The 23161-nt window shown below is 41.6% G+C and overlaps 1 protein-coding gene across 5 annotated transcripts in view; it reads right to left on the bottom strand.

Annotated features, from left to right (window-relative positions):
* Positions 1–22889, bottom strand: part of PRPF40A (pre-mRNA processing factor 40A) — a 33796-nt gene extending 10907 nt beyond the window's left edge. For 3 of the 5 annotated variants that reach the window (XM_078603789.1, XM_078603786.1, XM_078603787.1), the window contains exons 1-20: positions 22682–22889; positions 21539–21637; positions 21038–21178; positions 20392–20460; positions 20037–20067; positions 19804–19826; positions 19609–19689; positions 18809–18919; positions 18587–18707; positions 18291–18318; positions 14665–15024; positions 14327–14429; positions 13451–13515; positions 11670–11834; positions 3861–3969; positions 3170–3320; positions 2434–2567; positions 1393–1507; positions 754–845; positions 71–187 (exon numbers count right to left, since the gene is read on the bottom strand). In XM_078603789.1, the coding sequence (XP_078459915.1) occupies positions 71–187; positions 754–845; positions 1393–1507; positions 2434–2567; positions 3170–3320; positions 3861–3969; positions 11670–11834; positions 13451–13515; positions 14327–14429; positions 14665–15024; positions 18291–18318; positions 18587–18707; positions 18809–18919; positions 19609–19689; positions 19804–19826; positions 20037–20067; positions 20392–20460; positions 21038–21178; positions 21539–21637; positions 22682–22684 (2118 nt within the window). In that variant the 5' untranslated portion in view covers positions 22685–22889. Of the gene's footprint in view, positions 1–70; positions 188–753; positions 846–1392; positions 1508–2433; positions 2568–3169; positions 3321–3860; positions 3970–11669; positions 11835–13450; positions 13516–14326; positions 14430–14664; positions 15025–18290; positions 18319–18586; positions 18708–18808; positions 18920–19608; positions 19690–19803; positions 19827–20036; positions 20068–20391; positions 20461–20783; positions 20895–21037; positions 21179–21538; positions 21638–22681 lie in introns of those variants that run through there. The other 2 variants (XM_078603788.1, XM_078603790.1) reach the window with 2 other exon arrangements.
* Positions 22890–23161: the final 272 nt, after the last annotated feature.

Below are 23161 nucleotides of genomic sequence, written 5' to 3'. Positions count from 1 at the left end.
GCTCCCTGAACAGTTTGGTGTATAAACCCAGCCCATTTTAACCAGGAAAAAAATGTTTTGCGAAACATACACTGTTGAACGCGAGCTTCACGTTTCCTGCGTCCAATGTTACAGCACGCTTGTCAGAGCTGATGAGGGACGCAAACTCCTCAAACGTCGTTTTCACCTCAACCATGAAGTTCTTGTCCTTTGAGCAGGAATATGGGTGGGTAGAAGAGGACAGAAACAGCTCGGATGACCAACACGACAGTGTCACATTTGATATTGCTGTTCTGCTTTACAGTTGGGTACCTGATAGATACTTGCCAAGTTGTTGATAATTCATAATTTAGAAGCTTACGAGTATAATTGAGACCAGGGTGATACATTGTGGCACCACTACTCATTACATAAACCTCTGCCAGGTGGTGGGAAATAACAAATATTTACATACATTAATTTTGTCTGCAATGCTTCCGTATTAAAGAGAGAACTGATGCTAGCCTGAATTATCAATACAATACATGTACATGTTATATCTTTTAACTATGAAAACAAGGTATTACTTTAAACATCCTATTACAAATAGGCAGCACAGCTTGTATTTTTGGCAACATAACCAGTTTTTGGTGGTAATTACCTCCATTCGTGGGGGACCAATCTCTCCATAAGCTAACCAACGTTTATTTCCCACAGTAGTATAGTGAAAAGGCAGGTAGACAGTCACAACTTTTACACTAGTATAGGAAATGCAAGCCTGCGGTCACTCGGTACCTTGAGCACATCCTTGATAATTTTCTTCTCCTCGTGGTAGCGAGCTTTGAGGTCCTCCACGTAGAATTTGAACAAATCCAGTGGTGTAGAACCTGCAAGATGCAATGAATAAGCTGCCGACTTGAAAATCAGATGAGATGTATTTGTATATTCTCAATTCACTCTGGCTCACTGCTTCACCACTGGCCATTACAAAGTGTATGGCACAGCAGCTGGGCAAGACAGCTGCTGGTGTAGCTTTGTGATGCTATCAAATTTTCATAGTCCTTCAACGAAGTTCTTTTATGAACAGGTAGCTTTGTGATGCAAGTGCTATCAAATTTTCATAGTCCTTCAACGAAGTTATTTTATGAACAGGGTGGACTCAATTATTGAACCAGAGAAATCAAGGTGAAATTTTACAAGCAACTGAGATTATAGAGAATGGGGAGCTGACGCAATAGCTAAGCGATGAAAATTCACATTGGAAAAAAGTAGCAGTGGAACATCTTAGGTAATCGACAGCCAACCAGGTAGAAGGAAAATAAATGTAAAAAGTTCGACTGAAGACAGATGAGATGCAGAACAAGTGAATGAGATCTAACATAATTAAAAGTGGAGAGATGAGCAGACAGGGGGTACGGCAATTAATCGTCTTACCTGGCTGCCCCAGCATCCTGGAAAAGCGAATGTCTGCACTGACGGCCGGGTACAGATCCATCCATGTTGACATGGAGTGCAGCTTCCCATTGTTGTGCAACTCATCCAAAAACAGCTGTACAGGAGAAAGCAGTCATGCAGAGTATCATACCGTAAATAATGCAGCCCAGAGGTAGTAGCAGCATTACTACATGAATATAATCTTGATTGTAAGCTTATGTGACTGCAGGAATCCATACTCTTTGGCTCTTTTGGTAAAGTCACGTAGGTAGAAAAATAAATAATAAATCACGACGTTTCGATCACAACACAAGCAATCGTCATCAGGATACAGCAGTAGAACTGCTGAACAAGAAAGATATATAAAGACTGAGCAATCATTGGAAGGATGTTATTAACCAGGTAAAGTCTTAACTTGCTGTGATGTGTCCATCCTTCCTGCCGTTGTTTAGCAGTTATTTCCGACTCTCTGAATTACATCACCTTGTTAAATGTCTTTACATTAACAGACTAAGGTCTGACTAACATAGCCACCGCTGCTCCCTTTAGCCTCGATGTAACGGTAGCTCTCGCTGTGTAAAAGGCTGTCTCACTGGCACGGCTACCGTTACGGTGGTTCTCTTGCGTTGATACGCTGGCCTCTCCCTGTACAGCAGCCAAAGCCGCAGCTTGTGTTGCCCATGAGGTGGCGCTATGCCCGGTCCTCTGACATAGACATGCTATCTTCCCATTCAACTCGTTTACATTGACATGCCAACCTCTCCTTTTGACGCAGCTGCTGTGTGTGTGGCGACGGGACTCCTTTCTATCTCTGACCCCGCCTACTTACCCTTGGGTGACACCCACCTCAAACCTATATATAACCTCTTGTTGCAGCAGCAGCCCTTTCTTGTTCAGCCGTTCTACTGCTGTATCTTTCCACCTGATGACGATTGCTTGTGTTGCGATCGAAACGTCGTGATTTATTATTTATTTTTCTACCTACGTGACTTTACCGAAAGAACCAAAAAGTATACATGAATATAGCGTCAGATGCCACACCTGGAACAGTTCACGGTTTTTGCGCTGCATGCGGCGCTCTCTCAGTCGGCCTTTTTCTTTATCCTCCTCTTCCTCTTTCTCCAGTGCACGGATGTGCTCCTCAAAGCATATCAGTGCATCTTCCTTGTCCATATCTGTGCTCAAGAACCGGCATGGTGTTCACGCGCACAAATTAACAATCACACGATGCACGACACGATGCCGAGGTGAGTGTTTACTGGAAATAAGAGCGTGCCAAAAATAAAATTAGTGTAAAAAATACTCACTTGGGTTACATAGCAAAGCATGCTTGGAACAACTTGTTTTAACTTGCTTCAATTGGACAACACAAATGACAACACTTCCGAGAGTACAGTTAAATAACAGAATTAAAATGTTTTCCTACTCAATAGGATGGAACTAATCTCCTCTGGGACATCACGGGCAGTTGTAAAAATGTTGCATTCCTGTAGTGTGGGTGATTCTCTCCAAGGTAGCCACTGCCAACTTTATATTGATCCCAGCAAAATCATGGGCTCAGTAATAACCTGGACCACGATTTTAACCTGCACCCTTTCTTCTCATTGTTTGTCTGGTGCATTACCAACACTGCAACCCATACACAAAATACCAATACAGAGAGAGAAAGGCAGCATCTAGGAAACGCTACTATACAAGTTTCATTAGGCTTGGTGGAGTTATAATTGAGAGAAAAAGGGTATACGGCAGCAAGAGGGGATTAAAACAAGGGCCTCACTTTGCAACTCCTCGTCCTCCGCGAATGTGGGGTTGTCCATAAGGTGCTGCTGCGCCTCGGACCAGGTGGTGCGGAATGTGACGCTTGTCATGCTGTCAAGGATGCTCTTGAGTGCCTGGATGTTCCTCTTACGTAGACGCTTGGCCTCCTCCTGGTCACACAGCAGTGGACGCGGTGGGTGGACCGTAGAGTGGATTTAACAACATATATTTGAGCAATACAAAATGAGCATGTTAACAAGAACATGGGCCATCATTGTAAAGCCAAAGCTTGGGAATGATGTGATCTGAGAGCCAACTTTGGTCAAAGTAAGAGATTCTCACTCGTCTATGATAACTAGGTAAAGTGATTGCCATTATTGAAATTCCTTCTGCTAGTGACTTGGTGTCATTAAATCTCAATTTTACAACAAAAAAAATCATGGGGTTCCCTTACAAATTTCAATTCAACAGGCAGGTTTTTTCATGGTTTTTTTGTTTCTGTTCTAATTTTTTTCTGGCAACACAGCAGCCTCTTTAAAGCTGAAGGTGCCTGTTCAGATGGTCATGGAGACTCAAGGACCACCTGGACCAAGATACAAATGCACACTAGCAGTAATTGGTTATGTGCTTATTCAGAAGCAGCAACACAAATGTGTTGAGCCATTTATTAAATAATTTTAGAAAATTGGTCTAATTGTTTTGTGACTCACCTTCTCCTTCTTGGCCAGGAAGAAGATGACATCCTCATAAATCTCGTTGCGATCCCGCTCCTGCACATTGTTCCACACCTCCATGCTCCCGAACATCTGCTCTGCCTTCCTGTGGGGTCAAGGGTTGTGGTGCAGAAGCCATGGATTAGCGTTAATTGGGACATTTACACAACCACTCGTTACAGCTTGTTCCATCTTAACAGAAAGTTAGATTTTTACAATAGCAGGAGTCTACGTCTGCCAATCAAATATAATATGCGCATTGTGAATGTATGACCACATGTGGGTGTTTGTGTTTATGACAATGTATTTAGCACTTCTTTTGCACCATACATAGACAACCGTGCTCATCGGAAGTGCGGTTTAAATTTAAACAAATGGTCCTGAAGTGCTAATCAACAAACGTTTTGAATAATAGTTTTTTCAGGCATTTATGTCTGATTAATTTGTGCTGCAAATGGCCACTCCACAGGGGAGGCACTTGAAATAGATGTTGGTCTATGAAAAGTATCAGGTTATATTTGTTTGTGTACTTTGTTTAAAGCACTTTTTGCAAAGTCACAACAACAACAATCACTGACGTGAATCATTTATTGTATAAAATGAGAAATTATTTCCAAATGCCGATTTTTTTAAATGTCAGTCGAGGTGACTGTAGCAGCAATCGTACAACGAACATTTTATTTACTTAAGCTAAATGTGATACCTTTTTGTGATACCTATTGCTGTCAAATATGAAAATATCTTACAAAAGGAAAGAAACATCAAGTTTTTCATGAAAAGAAACGCAATGACTTTTCATATTCTCTACAATGCTGTGCAGGTTAGATATGCAAATAAATAGCTATGCTCATATTTCTAACAAGTTGTTGTTCACTATTAAGTTGCATTACAATTGTATGGGTGCATAATTGGAATTATCACATGCAATGTATGTATATTGAATTTATTTTGCACCGTATGTAGCCAACCGTGCTACCGATCAAGCAGAAGATTGAGAATGGCTAATACTCATCATTATTCTGATACAAATAAAAATATATGTGTTAATAAAATGCAAACTCGAACAGAATGCAACACTGTCCTTGGGAGACAGGTCAATGCCATAACGATGCTTGGAAAAAAAACCCCATAGATGATCACCACTCACTCAGTACAGCATTTGGACAATGAATTTACAAAAACGTTATTTGACAAAGTTAGCATGCTAATTTACCAAGCAACGTAATGCATGCTAAGTGGGTGATAGATAGTGCATTCAGCTGAAAAAATTACCAAAAGAATGCATCTCATCAAAAATGCAAACATAAACCTATCTTTATAACAATTTGATTAAAGAGTGGCATTAACGATGTTATAGACATTTTTTTAAAATAGTCTGTTAATTACAGCGATAATGAATTGGGTTACCGCTATCGCATGCCCATCATGAAATTAGGAGCCATAATATATCTTAACCATGCGTCTCAATTGTCTAACAAAAATGGGACGTCAGTTTCAGACGCTGGAACCCAAACTGCTGACGGCAAGTTTGCGCTTTGTGCTTCAGAACAGAATGGCAAGTAATTACAGCTGGGCCATACATCCATATTTCTAATAAAAGTGTTGTGCTCCTGAGCTACAAAGGTCAGTGAAGAACCTAAATGAAAATGCTGTTACTTTTTTCCTTCAACAAATACCTTGCTCCTTTGTGAGTGGTGAATACTAATAAAGCAAAAGTAGCAGCAAATGTGCGAGCTATACATTTCCAAATAAAGTGTACTATATTCACACTCTTTGGTTCTTTCGGTAAAGTCACGTCGGTGAAAAATAAAAATGAACTCACGGCGTTTCGGGCGCAACACAAGCGCCCGTCATCAGGTGGGACACAACTGTTAGAAACATTTATTATTTATTATTATTTTTCACCTAAGTGACTTTACCGAAAGAACCAAAGAGTATGGATTTTTGCAGTCACGAAAACTTCAAATCTAGAATGTACTATATTCATACTCTTGGTTCTTTCGGTAAATAAAAGTGTACTATGTTATAGTACGCATGCCGCATGTACTATGTACTTCAGGAGTTATTAACATTCTGCTGCACCAACACTATATAAATGGCAATGTGTGCAGTTGCAAACACGTAGATTATTCTTCAAATGAACCACTGCTGCACATATTTTTGTAACCAAGTACGTTGTGATGCAGACATGAAGGAAAGAAGTTCACTTTGGTTGAATGTGAAATATTCTACCAAAACATTTTTTCTAGAACTGCTTAAAACTATGTTTTCAGGGATAACATGAGTAATCATAATCAACGATTTTTGGGTTTAGATCGCGTTATTTATAAATGTGTCGTAACCCTCCACCACCCGACACGGCCAATCAGTAAAAAAAGTGTCACGTTGACAAAAGACAAATAGTTCACTGCTTTAGCCCACCGGTGTGTTGAAGCGTGGAACCACAACATTTACAATTTGAGTACGACGTTTCGCTGGTAATTGCATCCAGCATCATCGGGCAATTCGCCAGAATTCTGGCAGTGAACTATTGTGAACTATTTGTCTTTTGTCAACGTGACACTTTTTTTTTACTGATTGGCCGTGTCGGGTGGTGGAGGGTTACGACACATTTATAAATAACGCGATCTAAACCCAAAAATCGTTGATTATGAACAATATTGGTCGCGAAAGCCTACGTGTTAAAATAACATGAGTAAATTACGCCTATGCAGACAAGCACATGATGTGCTTGGAGTTCTAATTAATGTTGATGCTAATAATTAATTGGTTTGTGCTGAAAACAGACAAGTTGCCATTCAAGCTGCTTATTTAAGTCTCACAAAGCCTAATTATTTAAATAACTTTACAGCTATTATACTGTTGATGCATTTGAATACATTTCTATTGTGATACAAAACCTTTTTCCAAAGGGCTGACATAGAAGGCCTAAACAGTTGTATAAAAAACATTCACTACATAAAGCATCAGCTTAATAAGAGATCAAACCATATACCCGTGTCAAAATTGTGTAAATGCAATTAACATTCAAAAACATCTGTGAACAGTGTTGTAGTTTCGTTTCAGAGCAATGTTAATGTCCACCAGAACATGGGGTAACCAAATTATTTTAAGACAAACACAATAGGCTCAATTGTTTTAACATAGGTTGACCTCATACACCATGAACACTATACTGTACTTGCAGTAGTGAAGTTAGTTCTGGATGAGTGCTTGCCAAAATATTTTTAAGAAGACACAAAAGACAAATCTTAACAAGATTGTTGGGGCAAGTGCTGTTAGAGAGCACTATGAAGGCCAGAACAGCACACGAGGGGGTAGTTGGCCAGCACCAAGCCTGGCCGCCTTTGTCTCCCTCGTGGCGATGTCTACACATTGCACCAGGTACTCATGAGGCTGCATCAACCTAAGATGATACAGACACCACTCCAGAAGAAACCACTTAAGATTAAATGCCCTGCTTCCCCTTTACTCATCATAGTTCGTGACCTGCCTTCTTCTTAAGTTGCTACTGCCCAACAGTCTCTCTCCCTTTGATTTATTATATATATTTTTGGGTTAAATCCTGTGAGTATAATACCAAATCAGAGCTATGTACCTTCCATAAGCTGACAGCCAAACAAATCATCACACGAATACATGCACGAAAATGACAATTATATGAAACGGAGAAGGAACGGGTACACCAGGCTGTGGATGATATGCTGCCAGCTGATATTATTTCCCCGTCCAATAGTCCGTGGGGGGCGCCCATAGTCCTAGTGAAAAAAAATGGGAACTTACAATTTTGTATTGATTGAAGTTAAATAAGATATCGGTGGCGGATGCATATCCCCTCCCTTGTATGGACGACTCGCTATATGCGTTATCGGGCGCACAGTTTTTTGACACCTCGATTTACTGTCCGGGTTTTGGCAATTGCCCCTAGATGACGAATCCAAACCAAAAACTGCTTTTCGCACGCCCCAAGGACTCTACCACTTCAATTGTCTGATGGGATTGAATTTGGCGCCGGCCACCTTTCAGCGATTAATGGAATTGTTCCGAGAGGGTTTGCAATGGGATTCATGCCTAATTTATTTGGTCGACGTCATAGTTTTTGGCAGTACCTTTGACGAATATGTACAGCGATTGCGTTCGGTCTTTGATAAAGTACGTGCGGCTAAGTTGAAATTCAAACCTCACAAATGTCATTTGCTTCAGACATCGGTGAAATACTTGGGCAATACAGTTAGCGCAGCCGGTGATGCCACAGATCCAGAGAAAACCGTGTGCGTGTGAACCATGACCTCAGATTTGGAGGTGCTGATCCTCATCCCAGCTGCTTCACACTCGCTATCAAACCATTCAAGTGCATGTTGGAGATCACAGACTGACGAGGCAAAGAGGCCAACGTCATCTGCAAAAAGCAGAGACGCCGCCTCCATGCCCCCCCCGTACTGGATACTCTCCATACCTCGGCTGCGCCTTGACATCCTGTCCATGAAATCACAAACAGGAGTGGCGACAAGACGCACCCTTAGCAGAGTCCAACACCCAGAGTGAACAACTTTAATTTAACACCAAAAATACAGACAGCTCTCACTCCAGAAATAGAGGGACCGGATAGTGCACTAAAGCGGCACTGGTACATCATACTCCCCCGCAGCACCTCCCAGAAGACATTGCGGGGAACACAGTCAAATGATTTCTCAAAGTCTACTAAACAAGGGTCGACTGGAGCACACTCCCATGCCCCCTCAAATATCTGTCAGAGGGAAAAGAGTTGGTCAATTGTTCCACAACCATGACAGAATCCGCATTGTTCCTCTTGAATCAGAGGCTTGACCACCGGGCGGAACCTTCTCTCTAGCACTCTGGTATAGGCTTTACCTGGGACGCTGAGGAGTGGGATTCCTCTGTAGTTGGAGCACACCCCCTCTAGCCCCCCTTTTTAAAAATGGGAACCATGACCCCAGTTTGCCAGTCAAGAGGTACTGCACCTGCCTTCCATGCAACATTGAAGAGGCATGTTAACCACGACACTCCTATACTGTCCAGCACTTTCAACAACTCCGGGCAAATCTCGTCCAACCCAACAGCTTTACCGCTACAAAGGCCCTCGACCGAGTCAGCAACTTCAAAAACCGTGAAGGATAAAACCCCCCCCAGCTGTTTCCAGGACTGCCTCCTGAAAGGAGGTGATGTCCACAGGATTGAGGACCTTCTCAAAGTGTTCTTTCCAACTGTTGACGATCTCTCTAGTTGAGGTCAATATTACGCCACCATTACTGAAAACAGCCTGAGCCACGTCCCGTCCCCCTCTTAAGGCATCAGATGATTTGTCAGGACATCTTTGAGGCTGCCCGGTAGTCCCTCTCCATGGACTTTCCAAACTCCTCCCATGCCATGGCTTTCGCTTCAGCGACTGCTGCAACTGCCACCCTCGTGACAAGCCGGTACCTCTCAATCGATTTGGGAGAACTTTTTCCAAGCATAGCTTGGAAAGCCTCCTCCTTCAACTTGACAGCTTCCCTCACTGCTGGGGTTGCCGAAATGGCAGGCAACTGCCTTCAGGCCACAGATTATCATGTATGCATCCACAATCGAGGTCCTGAACATTGTCCACTCGGTGTTCTGCCAAAAGTTCCCAGAAAACCCGCATTATTCGTTTGGGCCTTCCACGTCTATATGGTCGGTGCCCCACACGTCGTATCCAACTTACCACAAAGTGGTGATCAGTTAACAGCTCTGCCCCTTTCTTCACCCGCATGTCCAGAACATACAGCATTAGGTCCGATGATACAACTATAATGTAAATCATTAAACTTCGGCCCAATGTGCTCTGGTACCAAGTACACTTATGCGCATCCTTGTGTTCAATCATGGTGTTTGTTATTGACATTCGTGACGAGCGCAGAATTCCAATAACATCTCACTGTTTGGGTTCAGATGAGGGGGGGGGGGATTCCTTCGACTTACACAGACAACAGCCAGAGATTTCCTTTCTGAGACCCGAAGTTTAATTCAGGCGACCCTCTCATCCACTGGGACAAACTCCAGCCGAACAGCACCCAGCCAGGGGCTTGTGAGTATACCCACACCTGCTCGGGGCCTCTCACCAAGGGTTACTCCAGAATAGGAGACAGACCATCCCAGATTGAGAAGTTTGTTTCCAGTGCCAATGCTGTGTGTGGAAGTGAGATCAACTATATATAGTCAGTACCTTTCCACCTCCTCTCGCTACTTCCCCGCTCATGACATGACATTCCACGTCCCAGTAACGAGTGTCCATCGCTAAGGTGCAATCGATCTGAGACCATCCCTCTCCCTGCTATATTGGCATCGCACTCGCCCCTCACCCTTCGTCCTGCGGATGATGAGCCCACAGGACACCACGTAGCCATTTTGGGCTGGGCCCAACTGGGTTACGTGGGTCACCCGGCCACCAGGCGCTTGCCGGCGAACACCACCCCCAGGCCTGGCTCCAGGGGTGTGTCCTGGTATCCCTTGTCCGGGCAAGGCTCTGATTTTGGTATTTTGTAACCATTCATGAGCTTTATTTTGGACCGCATTTTTTGTCTGGAACCCCGCCTCAGAACTGTTCGCTAAAGGAGACCCTACCAGGAGTAAAATACTCCAGGCGACATAGCTTTGAGGGTCATTGGAACACACAAACCCCACCACCACAATAAGATCCTTTGGTGGGGTGTGTATAATTGTTTTAGGCGAATATAATTACAATATTATGGGTAAGATATTTAGCAATTGTTAGTTGTCACAGATTTGTTATTAAACTGATTTATTTAATACTCTTTGGTTCTTTCGGTAAAGTCACGTAGGTAGAAAAAATAATAGATCACGACGTTTTGATCGCAACAACAAGCGACCGTCTTCAGGTGGGAGAATCAGACTGCTGTGGATGAGGAATTAAATTGATCCGAGAGGGGGGGAGGGAGGGGGTTGCCGCATCGGGCAAGAGGGTGGGGGGGCCAGCAATTGTGAGAGATTGTGAGAGCCAGCGATTGTGATGGACTGGATTTATTTAACTTAAACGGACATACTTATTTAATGGCATTATGATTCTATTCAAGCGTTAATTTTGATCAATTACTTAATACAGTATAAGCATCACGCTTCAGAATGTTTTAATGCAGCACTTAGTCTACAGCTATCAACCCGGATGTTAAGAATTTTTCAATTTTATTGATTCAATTGATTTTTTAATCCAAGCACATGCATTAGCATAAAGTGTGATTAAAACAACCAATGAGCTCAGATATGTAAAGAATACACTTATCTGGCATTATGACAAAAACTCATTCAGCAATTAGAATTCAGCATGCCAAATTTGTGGTGGATGATGCATATTTATAATTGACATACCCACACGATCTCACCAAAAAAAACACATTCTGACTTAATGGTTGTGAAAGCCTCCATAATAAGTGAACCTTTTTTTCACTCCCATTTTCTCTTGAGAGTTGAACACCTGCTTTTGCTCCAGCCCATATCCAGCACCCTCCCTTTTCATTCCCCACTCCACCCTCCTGATCGCATAATTTTTATTAATCACAAAAAAGGTAAAGGGACACTTGCGTATCTGCAAATGGCTTACCTTACTTGGTTAACCAATTGTTAGAATTAAAAGTGGTGATTACATAAAGAGACCAGCCACCGTCATGAGAATGTGGAACTTCGACCATTGACTCAAGGCCAAACGTGGAAATGAGCATCACTCAATACTCATTTGAGCATGACAATGAGACTCAAACTGAGCTGTAATATAAAACGGTAAAGTGTTGCATTGGGACCCTTGTTGCTCACCTGTATTTCACATACGAGTTGAGCTTCTCATGCGTCTCAAGAAAACGCTGCAACCGATCCTTGGCCTCCTTGGCCTTGAGCCGCGCTTCCTCTTTCTCCTCCTTGTCTCGCTGGGTCTTGTATGCGTTGTATGCCTGCTTCTTCTCGCTCAGCTTAGGCAGGGCGCTAGGGGGTAAACATGCATAAGCAGACAGAGGCATGCCCACCCAGAGCCATCATCTATCCACTGCAGGATGGCCTCTCTCATCCATTGATATCTCTCATGATCTAGTGATACAACAATCGATCTTGCTCCTGAACATGAGTTGAACCTATTTAACAAAACTCAACATCGAAATCGGTCCCTGGGTTTGCAAGCTTACATACATTCTATTGAAAACATTGGTCCAGAAGGCATATAGGCTAATGGACCTACATGTTAATTCATGTTATCTTTCATAAACCACACTTCTTTAGATTAAAAAAAACCTTAATGACAATAATCACAACACCTGTGTCATTTTGTTAGAGACATGATTGTAAGCTCTATTGTTATTGTTGAGGACTGAGTTTTGTAGGAAAATGATTAATAAATTACAATGTTGCAATTAGTGTAAAATGATTTTTATTTGTCTTACCACTAATTATAACTCCTGAGCAGCTGGTACTGGAAGTATATGAACAACAAACATTAATGCTTTTCTTAACGCAAGTGAAAGAAAATGTAAGTTCAGTGAAACTCCTGTTATCCAACGCAATATGCGGGCACTGTTCATGGAACCAATTATTTGCATTAATGAAAAACTCCTCTGGTCCACACAAAGCCACATATGTGGATTAGAAGAGGGATTTTTACTGCTACTTCCACTCAATTCCTCTGACTTTCACAATGGCTATGGGTAAACATAGCAGTAAAGTAACTTCCAAGACCGCTACCAGGTGCCTCCTAGCCATGAAAAAATTTAGCTGATGCTGCTCTAGTGTCACTGTGACCTTAATCATCATCACGACAATAATCAATCATCATGAGCCAATGTCTAAACACACTTCTGGATGAAGGCCTCCCAACTTTGTCACTATCTCTCAGTCCTATGGCTTTAGTCATACTCACTCCTACACATTAACTAATCTCATCACTCCATGTACGCAGTTGTTACCTTCGGCACATTTACTTCATCATCCTGTGCAGCCCAAATACTGCAATAATGCACAGCTGGAGACCAAAGTCACGCACGGCAGATTGCACTCAAAAACTGCAGGAGAATACTGGCCAGCAACCATGCACATAAAAAGTACTATCACCATTACTATTATTATTCATCATTATCAATCTAGGGCAACATACTGTGGACAAATGTGAATAGGATAATTTTTCCACATTATTCCTCTTATTCATGAAATAGCCACAAACAGGAACCGCGAGTGGTGGTAATGCGAGCCGCAGTTGAAGGTGAATAGGATACATTTTCTACCCTTTGCCAATTACTTACTATCACTTACTATCAACAAAGTAGCTGCGGATAATAGGAGCAATCAACAATATAATCACAATACAATATAAATAAAAGTTGACAAAAAAATATTCTGGCGAAACAAGTAATTAAGTCTCAGATAATAATGAAGGGCACATCCCAGATAAGAGGAGTTCCACAGGAGATTAATATTCATATTACAATTACTGTGATCACATGGTAAACACTGCTACACAAGTTGCAGTTATTTTATTTCCATAGTTACGGCAACTGCAGACTTCAAGAAATAAACACGAGAGGCATATATTTTGTTTCAATGTGAGGCCATACCTATATCTGGGATCATTGATGATCATTTTCATGGCTTGCTCCCATGATGCACTTGCAGGAACTTTCTGCAAACCACGGGACAGAATCAACATGAACAATTCACTTATTCCACTCTTGTTTTTTTACTCCACAAGAAATAAAAATGTCAATTTACAAAATGTCACAACTTCTAAATGGTTAACAAAGTCAGCATGCTCGAGGGCAGATCAAGCATGCAAATGACTAATGGGGACAAAACAAGCATTTTTCGGGTTCGGTATTAAAAATGACAATTGCAAAACTATTATTCTGGCCATGTGGGAATATGCTCCAATTTTAATAGAAAATCATCAATTTGCAAAGCCAAAATAAACATAAGCCTGGCCACTATCACCATCCATGTTTAACAAATATGGAACAAAATGCACCCCAACAGTAAATAACTGTAGGCAGACATTAATTGACTCTTCACTAGTTTTACAAAATAGCTTTAGGTTTATAGGAAGTAAAAACATAACGGCATCTCATGTACTGCGCAGTCAAGGATAGATGATGTAAACTGTAAGTGATCAAAGGAACATACAGAAAATTCAGAGATTGAAACATTAAATATGAAACAGACAGGTTGTATATCAGTCAAATGCAATGGAAAAGTGATACATTATAGCAGTGATTTCCAAGTAACCTAGTATCCATACTACAGATTCAGCTATATAAAGCATCAACTTTATAAGACATACATAATTTTCAGACCATAAAAGCAATTGTTGATACTGAAAAACCTTCTCATGCATGTTCTTTCAGATGTTTAATTACAAATAATTATCTCAGCATATGTACAAAACTGAGTTAAGACATTGCCGAGTGACAACATTGCTCATTATGTCTTGGCATTACCTTGTCTTTCAGAAGATCCTTAAAGGCCTGCCTCGCCTCTTCTTTGGTGTTCCAGGTGTAGACTTTCTTCTCCTTTTTCTTCTTGCCATCCTCTTTCACAACACTGAAAGTTTCCAAAGCAGGAGGCAGAGAAAAGTCAAAATTTGTAAAGAACAAACCATATCGAACAAGTGCCTGATGGAAGCTTGCTTTGCATTTGTGTTGCTTCATGTTTCTCTTGCCTATCCACAACTATCGCACTAGGTGGCGGCCTCAGTTAACCTGCAAGCATTCACTTTTTTCATCATGAATAAAAACAAGACAAGCACTTACAATAATGCAGGCTTTACAGCGCTCACCTGCCAATCACTTGCTCGGCAATAGCTTCTGCGCCTGGAATGACTTCACCAGGCATTACGGCGACCATTCCAGTCGGCGCTCCAATAACTGTTCCCATGACAGGGGGAACAGTTGCGGTGGCATTCCCCATGGCAACGGCATTGGCAGAAGCAGTGGCTGTGACTGCGACGCCAGCAGCGAGAGAAACACCATCTTGCTGTGGCGTGCCATCTGCGGAGGACGGCAGGGCGGATGTGGTTCCGGCCACGGAGGGGGATGCACCATTCTCCACAGGGGAGCTTGTGCCCGTGGAGCCGGGTGTGCCGCTGGCCGCCTGCACAGTCGTGACAGCCGCTGGAACGGGCAGCTCCATCTGCCCCCTGTGGCGCACGGAGAAAAACGTCAAAGGGTTTACTGACACTGGATCTTGGTATGAACTGTTATCTCTGAAGTTTTTGGCAGGTTTAATAGCATCAACCAATTCGTCGACAACTGTACCAAAACTACTCATACCATCATCATTAAACCTCCTTTGCCAGTACCAAAATATAATAGGGATTTTCCCCCTTTTTTTCTGGAAACAAAACTGAAAACTTTTTTTACAAGGAATCATGTGTGCATTAACCACAATTCTTATGGTCAAAATGCAAACAAAAACACTGATAATATATGCATTGTCCTTGAAACTGATTGGTCCACACCAGATGGCTTTCTTTTGAGCCTCGTCTCAGGACAATGCATATATTATCAGTGTTTTTTTTTTGCATTTTGACCACAAGTATTGTGGTTAATGCACACATGATTACCTGTAAAAAGGTTTCAGTTTTGTTGCCAGAAAAAAAGGGAAAATCCTATTATTATACTCCTACCATATTACATGTTTTGGTAGGTGGCGCGTGGGCAAGCAAGTGCGTTAAGCCGGGTTCATGCATCACGCTGTCACGCCTCCCCCACCCTTCCTCCACCCTGGTCATGTATTTGATGCAAATGCGCAGGTAGTACTTGTCGAAATAAAAATAATAATTCACAGCCCTTTGTCAATCCAATACTAGATGAAGGCCTCCCACATTTTGTTAGACATGGGGGTTGTTTGACGATAATTCTCCACATTGGTTTTAGTGGGTTAGAGAAGAGGCGGAAAAGAACCCATTCAGTTATGACTTGACAATGACATTTTTCATGGCTGGAAATTGAAACCAGGTCACTGGGTTCATCGTAGTGTGAAGCACAGTGACACTCATCCACCCCCCAAAACCATTAACTTGTAAAAAAAATGGTATTCGCACTGAATTTGATCATACTAGCCATGCAAGACCTCCAATGTATTTTCAGAGTACTGTACAATAGAGAGCTTATACAATGCTTGCATAATAATCTTATGCAAGAGAATCCCATTTTTCAAGGTCCTCTAGAAATAAGCTTTCATCTCAGAACGTTATTGCCTACTTTTTAAATTAATGTCTCAGTAAATATAAGTGTTAATTAAACCAGACAATGGGAGAAGCCCTATGGGGTCTATACAGTGCTGCAACGACTTGCAAACCTCTTGACTGTCATACACAGGATAGGCAAAATCCTGAAAGAATGGAAGCAAGGCAAAAGCATTGCCATTCTGAAACCTGGAAAGCAGCAAGACTCACCCTTCAGCGACAGGCCCAGATGCCTCTTGTCTTCCAACTCCAAGCTGATGGAATGTGCCATGCTTGCCAGGCCCTCCCCCATTATCGACCCCGACTGACCTCCCAAACAAGTCAGATTTTTTACCAGCCTGTAGCTGCTGTGAATAAATTGTTTACTTCGCCACCCTCAGACGTTGGGCTTTCAGTATTAAGAGAAAACTATAACAGCAACAATTCACCTCTCCGTTGCCTATGACACCATTTAGCATTATGGCCTGCTGCTGAAGATGGATAAAATCATCAGATGCTGTTTTACTGTACACCTCATCGAGGCGATGCTCAGCAACCATAATTTCAGGGTACACCTTGTTAGTAAAGGCAGCCGCGCAAGAGAAATGTGAAAAATGGCCTCCCTCAAGGCTTGGGACCAACTCGTCACTATTTAACATATATAAAGTCGTCTGTCATTTACATCTCACAAGTGCAAATATGAAATGACAGCCCATGCTGCACAGGGCACAAAAACCTATAGAACACCGTCAATACTATAAGAGTTGATTTAGTTCTACTGGGGGCATACTTCCATCGCTGGAGATTCTGATCTTCAAGCCCCACATAAAACATACCTGTGAAAAGACCAAATTAAGTATCGCCCTGCTACAGAATCTTGCAGCAACGACCTGGGACATCTCAGCTGACATGCTGCGAACTGCCGCCCAATCACTGATTTACTCAGTGGCGGAGTATAGTGGTTCAGGCTTGTTTGGGAGCTCTTACACAAAACTGCTAAATGCACAATAAAAAAATGCAAAAGCATCATAACTTAAACACTGAAACCAACACCACTCCATTGGCTCCCTGTTTTGGTCAATATCCTGCCACCACATATCAAGAACTATGCAAAATGCAAGGGACTTTACATGTGATCCTGCTAAAGACAACCTACCCATCACCCAAAAGCTTAAATATGTACCCCACCACCATCTGAAGTCTCAATTCCACTTCTGGGACAACACTGTTACCATTCTAGAATCTCACCAAGATCCATAAGAACGATGGCGAATACAGTTGAACAACGCTCCAGAATAAACACCTCATTCGAGACCCAAACATCGCACCTTCTGGTTTTGACATTCCTTGAAGACACTGGTGTTCTATCAATCACATCAGAAACATCAACAGGCAACTCTCTCCTGAAGCCCTCTCATGGCCAGCAGACCTAGACAATGGCATTCAGCTCCTGAACATATTGCCATCCGCAAGAATACAAGGGCTGTTTTCAGACAAAACATAGCGATCTTCTAGATTCAAGCACTTTCTCTAGCTGAAGAGGCAATTTAAAAGCCGGAAAAAAAGTGTGCAGTCCAGGCACAAATTAATTTATAGACAAAAAGTAGCCTTCAAAAGCAAATCTCATGCAAATTACAGCATCCTTTGATTTTCAAATTTACATTGCCATTCTTGAGTGAGCTCTTTTGAAATGGTGGCTATCACAACGCTATATGCAAAAATTGCCTTGGTACGACTACTGGCGAGCTGGCCAAACATTAGAAAACATATACAACTAGCCTTGCCTCTATAACATAAAATATTGATTTTCTCGGAGGAAGATCAATATTATTCACTGCAAATGGTATATACATTGTGAGGATGTCAGGCTTTAAATAGGCAAATAAGCAATTTAACTGTTTGCTCTACAATATCAAACAAGTGTTGAATCTATGAACAGCCGTTCAAAACTTTAACTCCTTTCTACACACGTATTAAATTGAAGAGCATGGCTGATACAGGTTACTGTACTAAGACATTCAAATGGAAAAAGTATGCATTTTTACGCATCCTATTCTTAAATGTTTTATTGACCAAAGTATGTACAAAAAGTTAAGAAGCATAATGCTTACAAATGTTACTGCATGATCTTAATTTAAATTAAATGAAGCCACCTATAACATTTTTAACAATGTAAAGCTGATATTTGAACAAACTGGGCACATTTTTAAAGTCAAATGCAATCACCGTGCACTTACCCAGAATCTTCATGGGCCTTTATCATATCTGAAACAAACAAAACATAAAACTCATTTAGGTCAGTTAAATGTAAAAATCCCTATGAAGATGAATATCAAATGGATAGTGTGAGAATGGGAGGCCAGAATTAATTTGGTCAGTTGATCCAATAGCAAAAAATATGCAACTTCAATCAGAAGCACACACAGGAAGATATCTATTTATATCGTAATCCAAGTCATTATTGAATAAGTAAATGCATATAACATTTAGAAAACCAATTATAAATGTATACAATTGTTTAACATGTTCTTACTTTCCAGGTCTTCAAGTTCCTTGGGTTTGGTCCAGCGAGATTCTTTCGTCTGAGCATTGTAAAAGTAAGGCTTGCCTGTGTCGGACTTATATTCCTTCCAAGGACATGAGGCCACCAGCATCTGTGCCCAGAGTAAAAAAAGTTATTTCAGTATATTGTGGCAATGCACAAAAAACTGTCCGTTTAAATGCAGCATTAACGTACAAAGGTGCAGTCTCTTACCTCTCCAGGGGATTTGAGTTCTAGGGGCTTCTCCCAGGTGGACTGTTTGGTGTCGCTGTTGTAGAAATAGGTCCGTCCATCTGGAGACTTGTGCTCTGTCCATAATGATTTCTGCAGAAGGCCAGAAGAGACTGAATCCCTATTTTTATGTGTTTGAAGGTATGACGCTTTTTGAATTATAAACAACACATTGCCAAGACAAAATTGCTGGGGGAATTATTAAAATAACTGCTTTACAAATTACATATTTTCCTTATTTCGATCCTGCCACCAATATTCAAGGAGAAATTATTACTACAAACTAAATTCAACATCCTTACCTAACTGTTATGCTCAATTCCCAAACTTAACAAATTTAATACAATCTTAATTTCCCATCAGGAGATGGAAACATCTAAATCTAGACAGGGGTCAGCAACCAAAATAACAAAAGCAATTTTTTTCGGATTTGGAAAAGAAATATTTCAAGAGCTGCAATGCATGAAATACAAGACACATGCAGCTCCAGAGCTGGAGATTGCAGATCTAGAAGAACCGCAGCAGATAGGCTAGAGGGCAAAACTCGAGAAGAAAGCCTGACAGAAACTGCCCAAAGTATTTTCCACATGATTGAGAGTCACAAACAGATTCATAGTAGACATCAAAAAGGAGTTGAATAACTGGCTTTAAAATGACAGGCAAAAAGACCGTTGAAATAAAGTGTTTCTGAGTAGATTTAGAAAATACGACATTTCAATATAAAACCCCACGTTTAATTTTAATTCTCAAATTACAATTTGATCTAAAAATAACGGGAGCACCTTTTTTTGAGTCTCTTGCTGTGCTGGAGAGTTTCCTGCAGATGCAGACTGCTGTATTGCAGCTACTGCAGGGTTCACAGCCTGGGTGAGGGAAAGCAGAATTTTAAAATACTGTAAAACGGAAAATAAATGTTTCAGGCTTAAAGAATATTTTGTTGTTTCATGTGTGATTTGTAAAAGTAATGTAACACTGACCTGGCCAGCTGGAGCACCCGGTCCTTAAAAAAAAGAGACAAACATTTAACGTTTTATCAGGTAAGAGGCTTCAAATGTTGAATGTAAATGTGAAAGCAAAATAAAAAAAATGCAACATGCTTTTGCTTAAATGATGTTAACATTACATGTCCATTTTTTATATCTAGAGTATATTTAAATAATTATCCAATAAAGTTAGCCAACCATAAAGTAGATGCATTTATGTTACTTACCAGTACTTGTATCAGTGGGTGTTACAGACCCCTAAGAAGAATAAAACAAAGTTACAGGTGAATACCTATGCACTTCTTTAATTATAGACAACAAAACGTTAGGTAATTACATTGTATTGTTTACACAGGAAAGCCTCCAACAATATTACTAACATGATAAACAATAATCCTAGGTGTAACTTGGCAATCATATCCAAAGTATTAAATGTTCAAATGCATTAAGAATTAATACATTTTTTTTAAAATGCAATAAAAACTCTCCACTGCCGGGAGTGAATATACTTTAAAGAAGAAAAACTAATTTATGTTGAACACCAAACCACTTAACATTTTGCACGAAAAAAGTAAAGCTTACCGCAGCTGCAATGGGAGGAATGTTTGGCATTCCCTGCATCATCATCATAGGTGGCATCATACCAGGCATCTGACGAATACCAACAGAACACCACATATGCTATCACATGTGACCTGTTAATGGCTACATTCATGATTTGTATACAATCACTGAACACTTGGCTTTCAACACTGAGCTTTCAAAGACACATTACCAGATAATTTCTGCCAAATATGAGGATACACAAAGTGTTATTCAATAAACATCGGCATGTTGAAAACTAATTAAGCATTATTTCACGAGCATTTCAAGTACATTAGATATTTTCATCATAAGTCAAACTTCCAATTAGCACGGTTGGCTACGTAGTGTGAAAGTTCAACATACATACATAACATCTTTAATTTGCATACCATTTAAGGAACAGTTCTCAACCTCCAACTATTGTGTCCCTCACGATCCAGCCTTCCATGTTTATATCAATATTCTCCAATCAAACGCAAATTAGGTAGTAGTAAACTGCACGCATCTGTTGATGGGCAAAAATGGAAATCAGAACCAAACGGTGGTGAGGATGTTGAAATTTGTTTAAAACCATTAAGGAGTTAGTCACATTTTTCCATGTCCTACAATGCATTTGGAGGACTGTAATGCCCTTTGTTTTTACCTGCCCCATAGGTGGGGGCCCTCCAATGGGTGGCATCATAGGAGGCATCATGCCAGGCGGCATGGGAGGCATATTGGGGGGCCGTTGTCCCATCGGTGGCATGCCCATCGGAGGGAAGGGAGGAATCCCCGGAGGTGGCATCTGAAAACAAACATTGGTGTAGCCTTGGTATAAAACACGTTACCTATGCTGATTTGAATGCATTTTTATGAGTCGAGTACTTGTAAATATGACGATATTTTCCCATTATCATTATTGCTACTGTATTGGCACAAGGTGCATTAATGTAGGGACAGTAAAATAACCTCAATTTACAGTCTACTTGCACAGGTTACACTGCTAGCAGAGTAAATTGTAAACAATGAATGAGGAAATGCAGTTAAGTAATGCTGATGGCATACATTTGTGGCATTTTTACTCTTTTCAACTATGGCTGAAAGTGTTGGTTGGAGGGTTAAAGGCAAACAAAGCGCTAATTTCATAAACATACACTGTACTCACAAAGGGTGGCGGTACCATGGGAGGAGGGTTAGAGAAAGCAGGATGCTGTTGCCCAGGTCCACTAGTCGACCCAGGCGCGTTGTTACCGTCCTGGTTAGCCTGCAAAAGAACATGAGGAAACCCCATAGCACGATGTCAACAGTATAGAGAAACGTCGTACTCGGATTGTAAATGTTGTGGATTTGGTCTCCAACACACCGGTGTGCTGTACTACGTGACAACCCTAACTAGTTGGCGGTCTCGGTTGGTGGCGGGTTTAACGACACATTTACGCGACCTAACCCCCCACCAAAAACCTATATTATGGAGTATATAGACCCGACAGGATAACAACTGGTGGTATACGCTAACTACTAAAATAATACACACATAAGATTGATGTTTTCCTTATGATGCGCGTGAGCGCTTTGTGGCATGGTGATTATGCGTTTACATGTTGAGACGCATGTGGCCATTCTAGGTACGGTTATGATTATACGTCCAATGACGGTTTCAATTATTCTTCTGACGATGCTTTTGATTCTTCCGATTGACGTTCACGAAGATATTCTCACCTCCGATTAGCAGGGTTGGCTACGTACGATGCGAAAGAAGTTCTATATCCATATTTCTGATTGCAGCGATGCTTCGGACAATGGTTTCTGATGATGCCGTCTGATTATAATTACGCCTATGTTTGATTATTTAATTATAAGAGTGCGATTGATGAGGATGCCTTCTGGTGACACATCTGATCACGAAGACGTGTTTGACTCGGATGTTTATCATGATAAATAACCCCAACCTTCACACACCATTCATTTGCCCTTAATTCCCAACAGCCTTACACCGGTCACGAGAAACACGCAAAAAAACTCCGCCATCAATGATGTATCCGTGGGAGTACACAAATCCGACTCTTACAGCAAGATAACACGCGTAAGCATTGTTCCATTCTGAATTCTACCTCAAGCCCCAACACACATCCCGCAATTGCACCTGTGGGACTAGACCTAGGCCCGAACTCGGCCTCGGCTTTGCCGCCGCGCGACTCAAAACCACGCGGAGTTTGAGCGCCGCAACAAAGGCGAAACGTCTGCGCGGGCCGCCCAGGAGAGACTCCTTGCGGCCCTCTGCATACCCCATGTCCCGTCGAACACGCACCATGCTCACTCGCGCGCTCCACGCCGAAGCCTCCCTCCTCCTTCTTCCTCTTCGTTCAAAGGCGCGAGGCCCGGGCGCGCAGGTGGCCAATACCGTCACTGCCGATTGGTCGGTGCGGCGTCACGTGGTACCAGGACTCGGAGATGTCGACCAACGGGGTGCGTTATTACTACCGCCATCTTGCATCGCTTCGAACATGCCGGGTGACGTCACGTTGAACCGTTTGTTTTGCCCCATGCAAGATGGCCGCCATTAACTGAGTGTAGACTCTCTTATACTTCAAAGTATACTTTGTAGTGCTGTACTAAATTGGCTCCCTTATACTACAAACTATATTATGTAGTGCTGTACTAAATTGGCTCCCTTATACTGCAAACTATACTTTGTAGTGCTGTACAAAATTAGCTCCCTTATACTACAAACTATACTTTGCAGTGCTGTACAAAATTAGCTCCCTTATACTACAAACTATACTATGTA

This window comes from Lampetra planeri, chromosome 21 (genome assembly GCF_965212315.1).
Source record: "Lampetra planeri chromosome 21, kcLamPlan1.2.h2, whole genome shotgun sequence".
Classification (NCBI taxonomy): domain Eukaryota; kingdom Metazoa; phylum Chordata; class Hyperoartia; order Petromyzontiformes; family Petromyzontidae; genus Lampetra; species Lampetra planeri.
The sequence above is the reverse complement of the archived record's forward strand: the minus strand, read 5'-3'. Positions and strand labels throughout refer to the sequence as shown.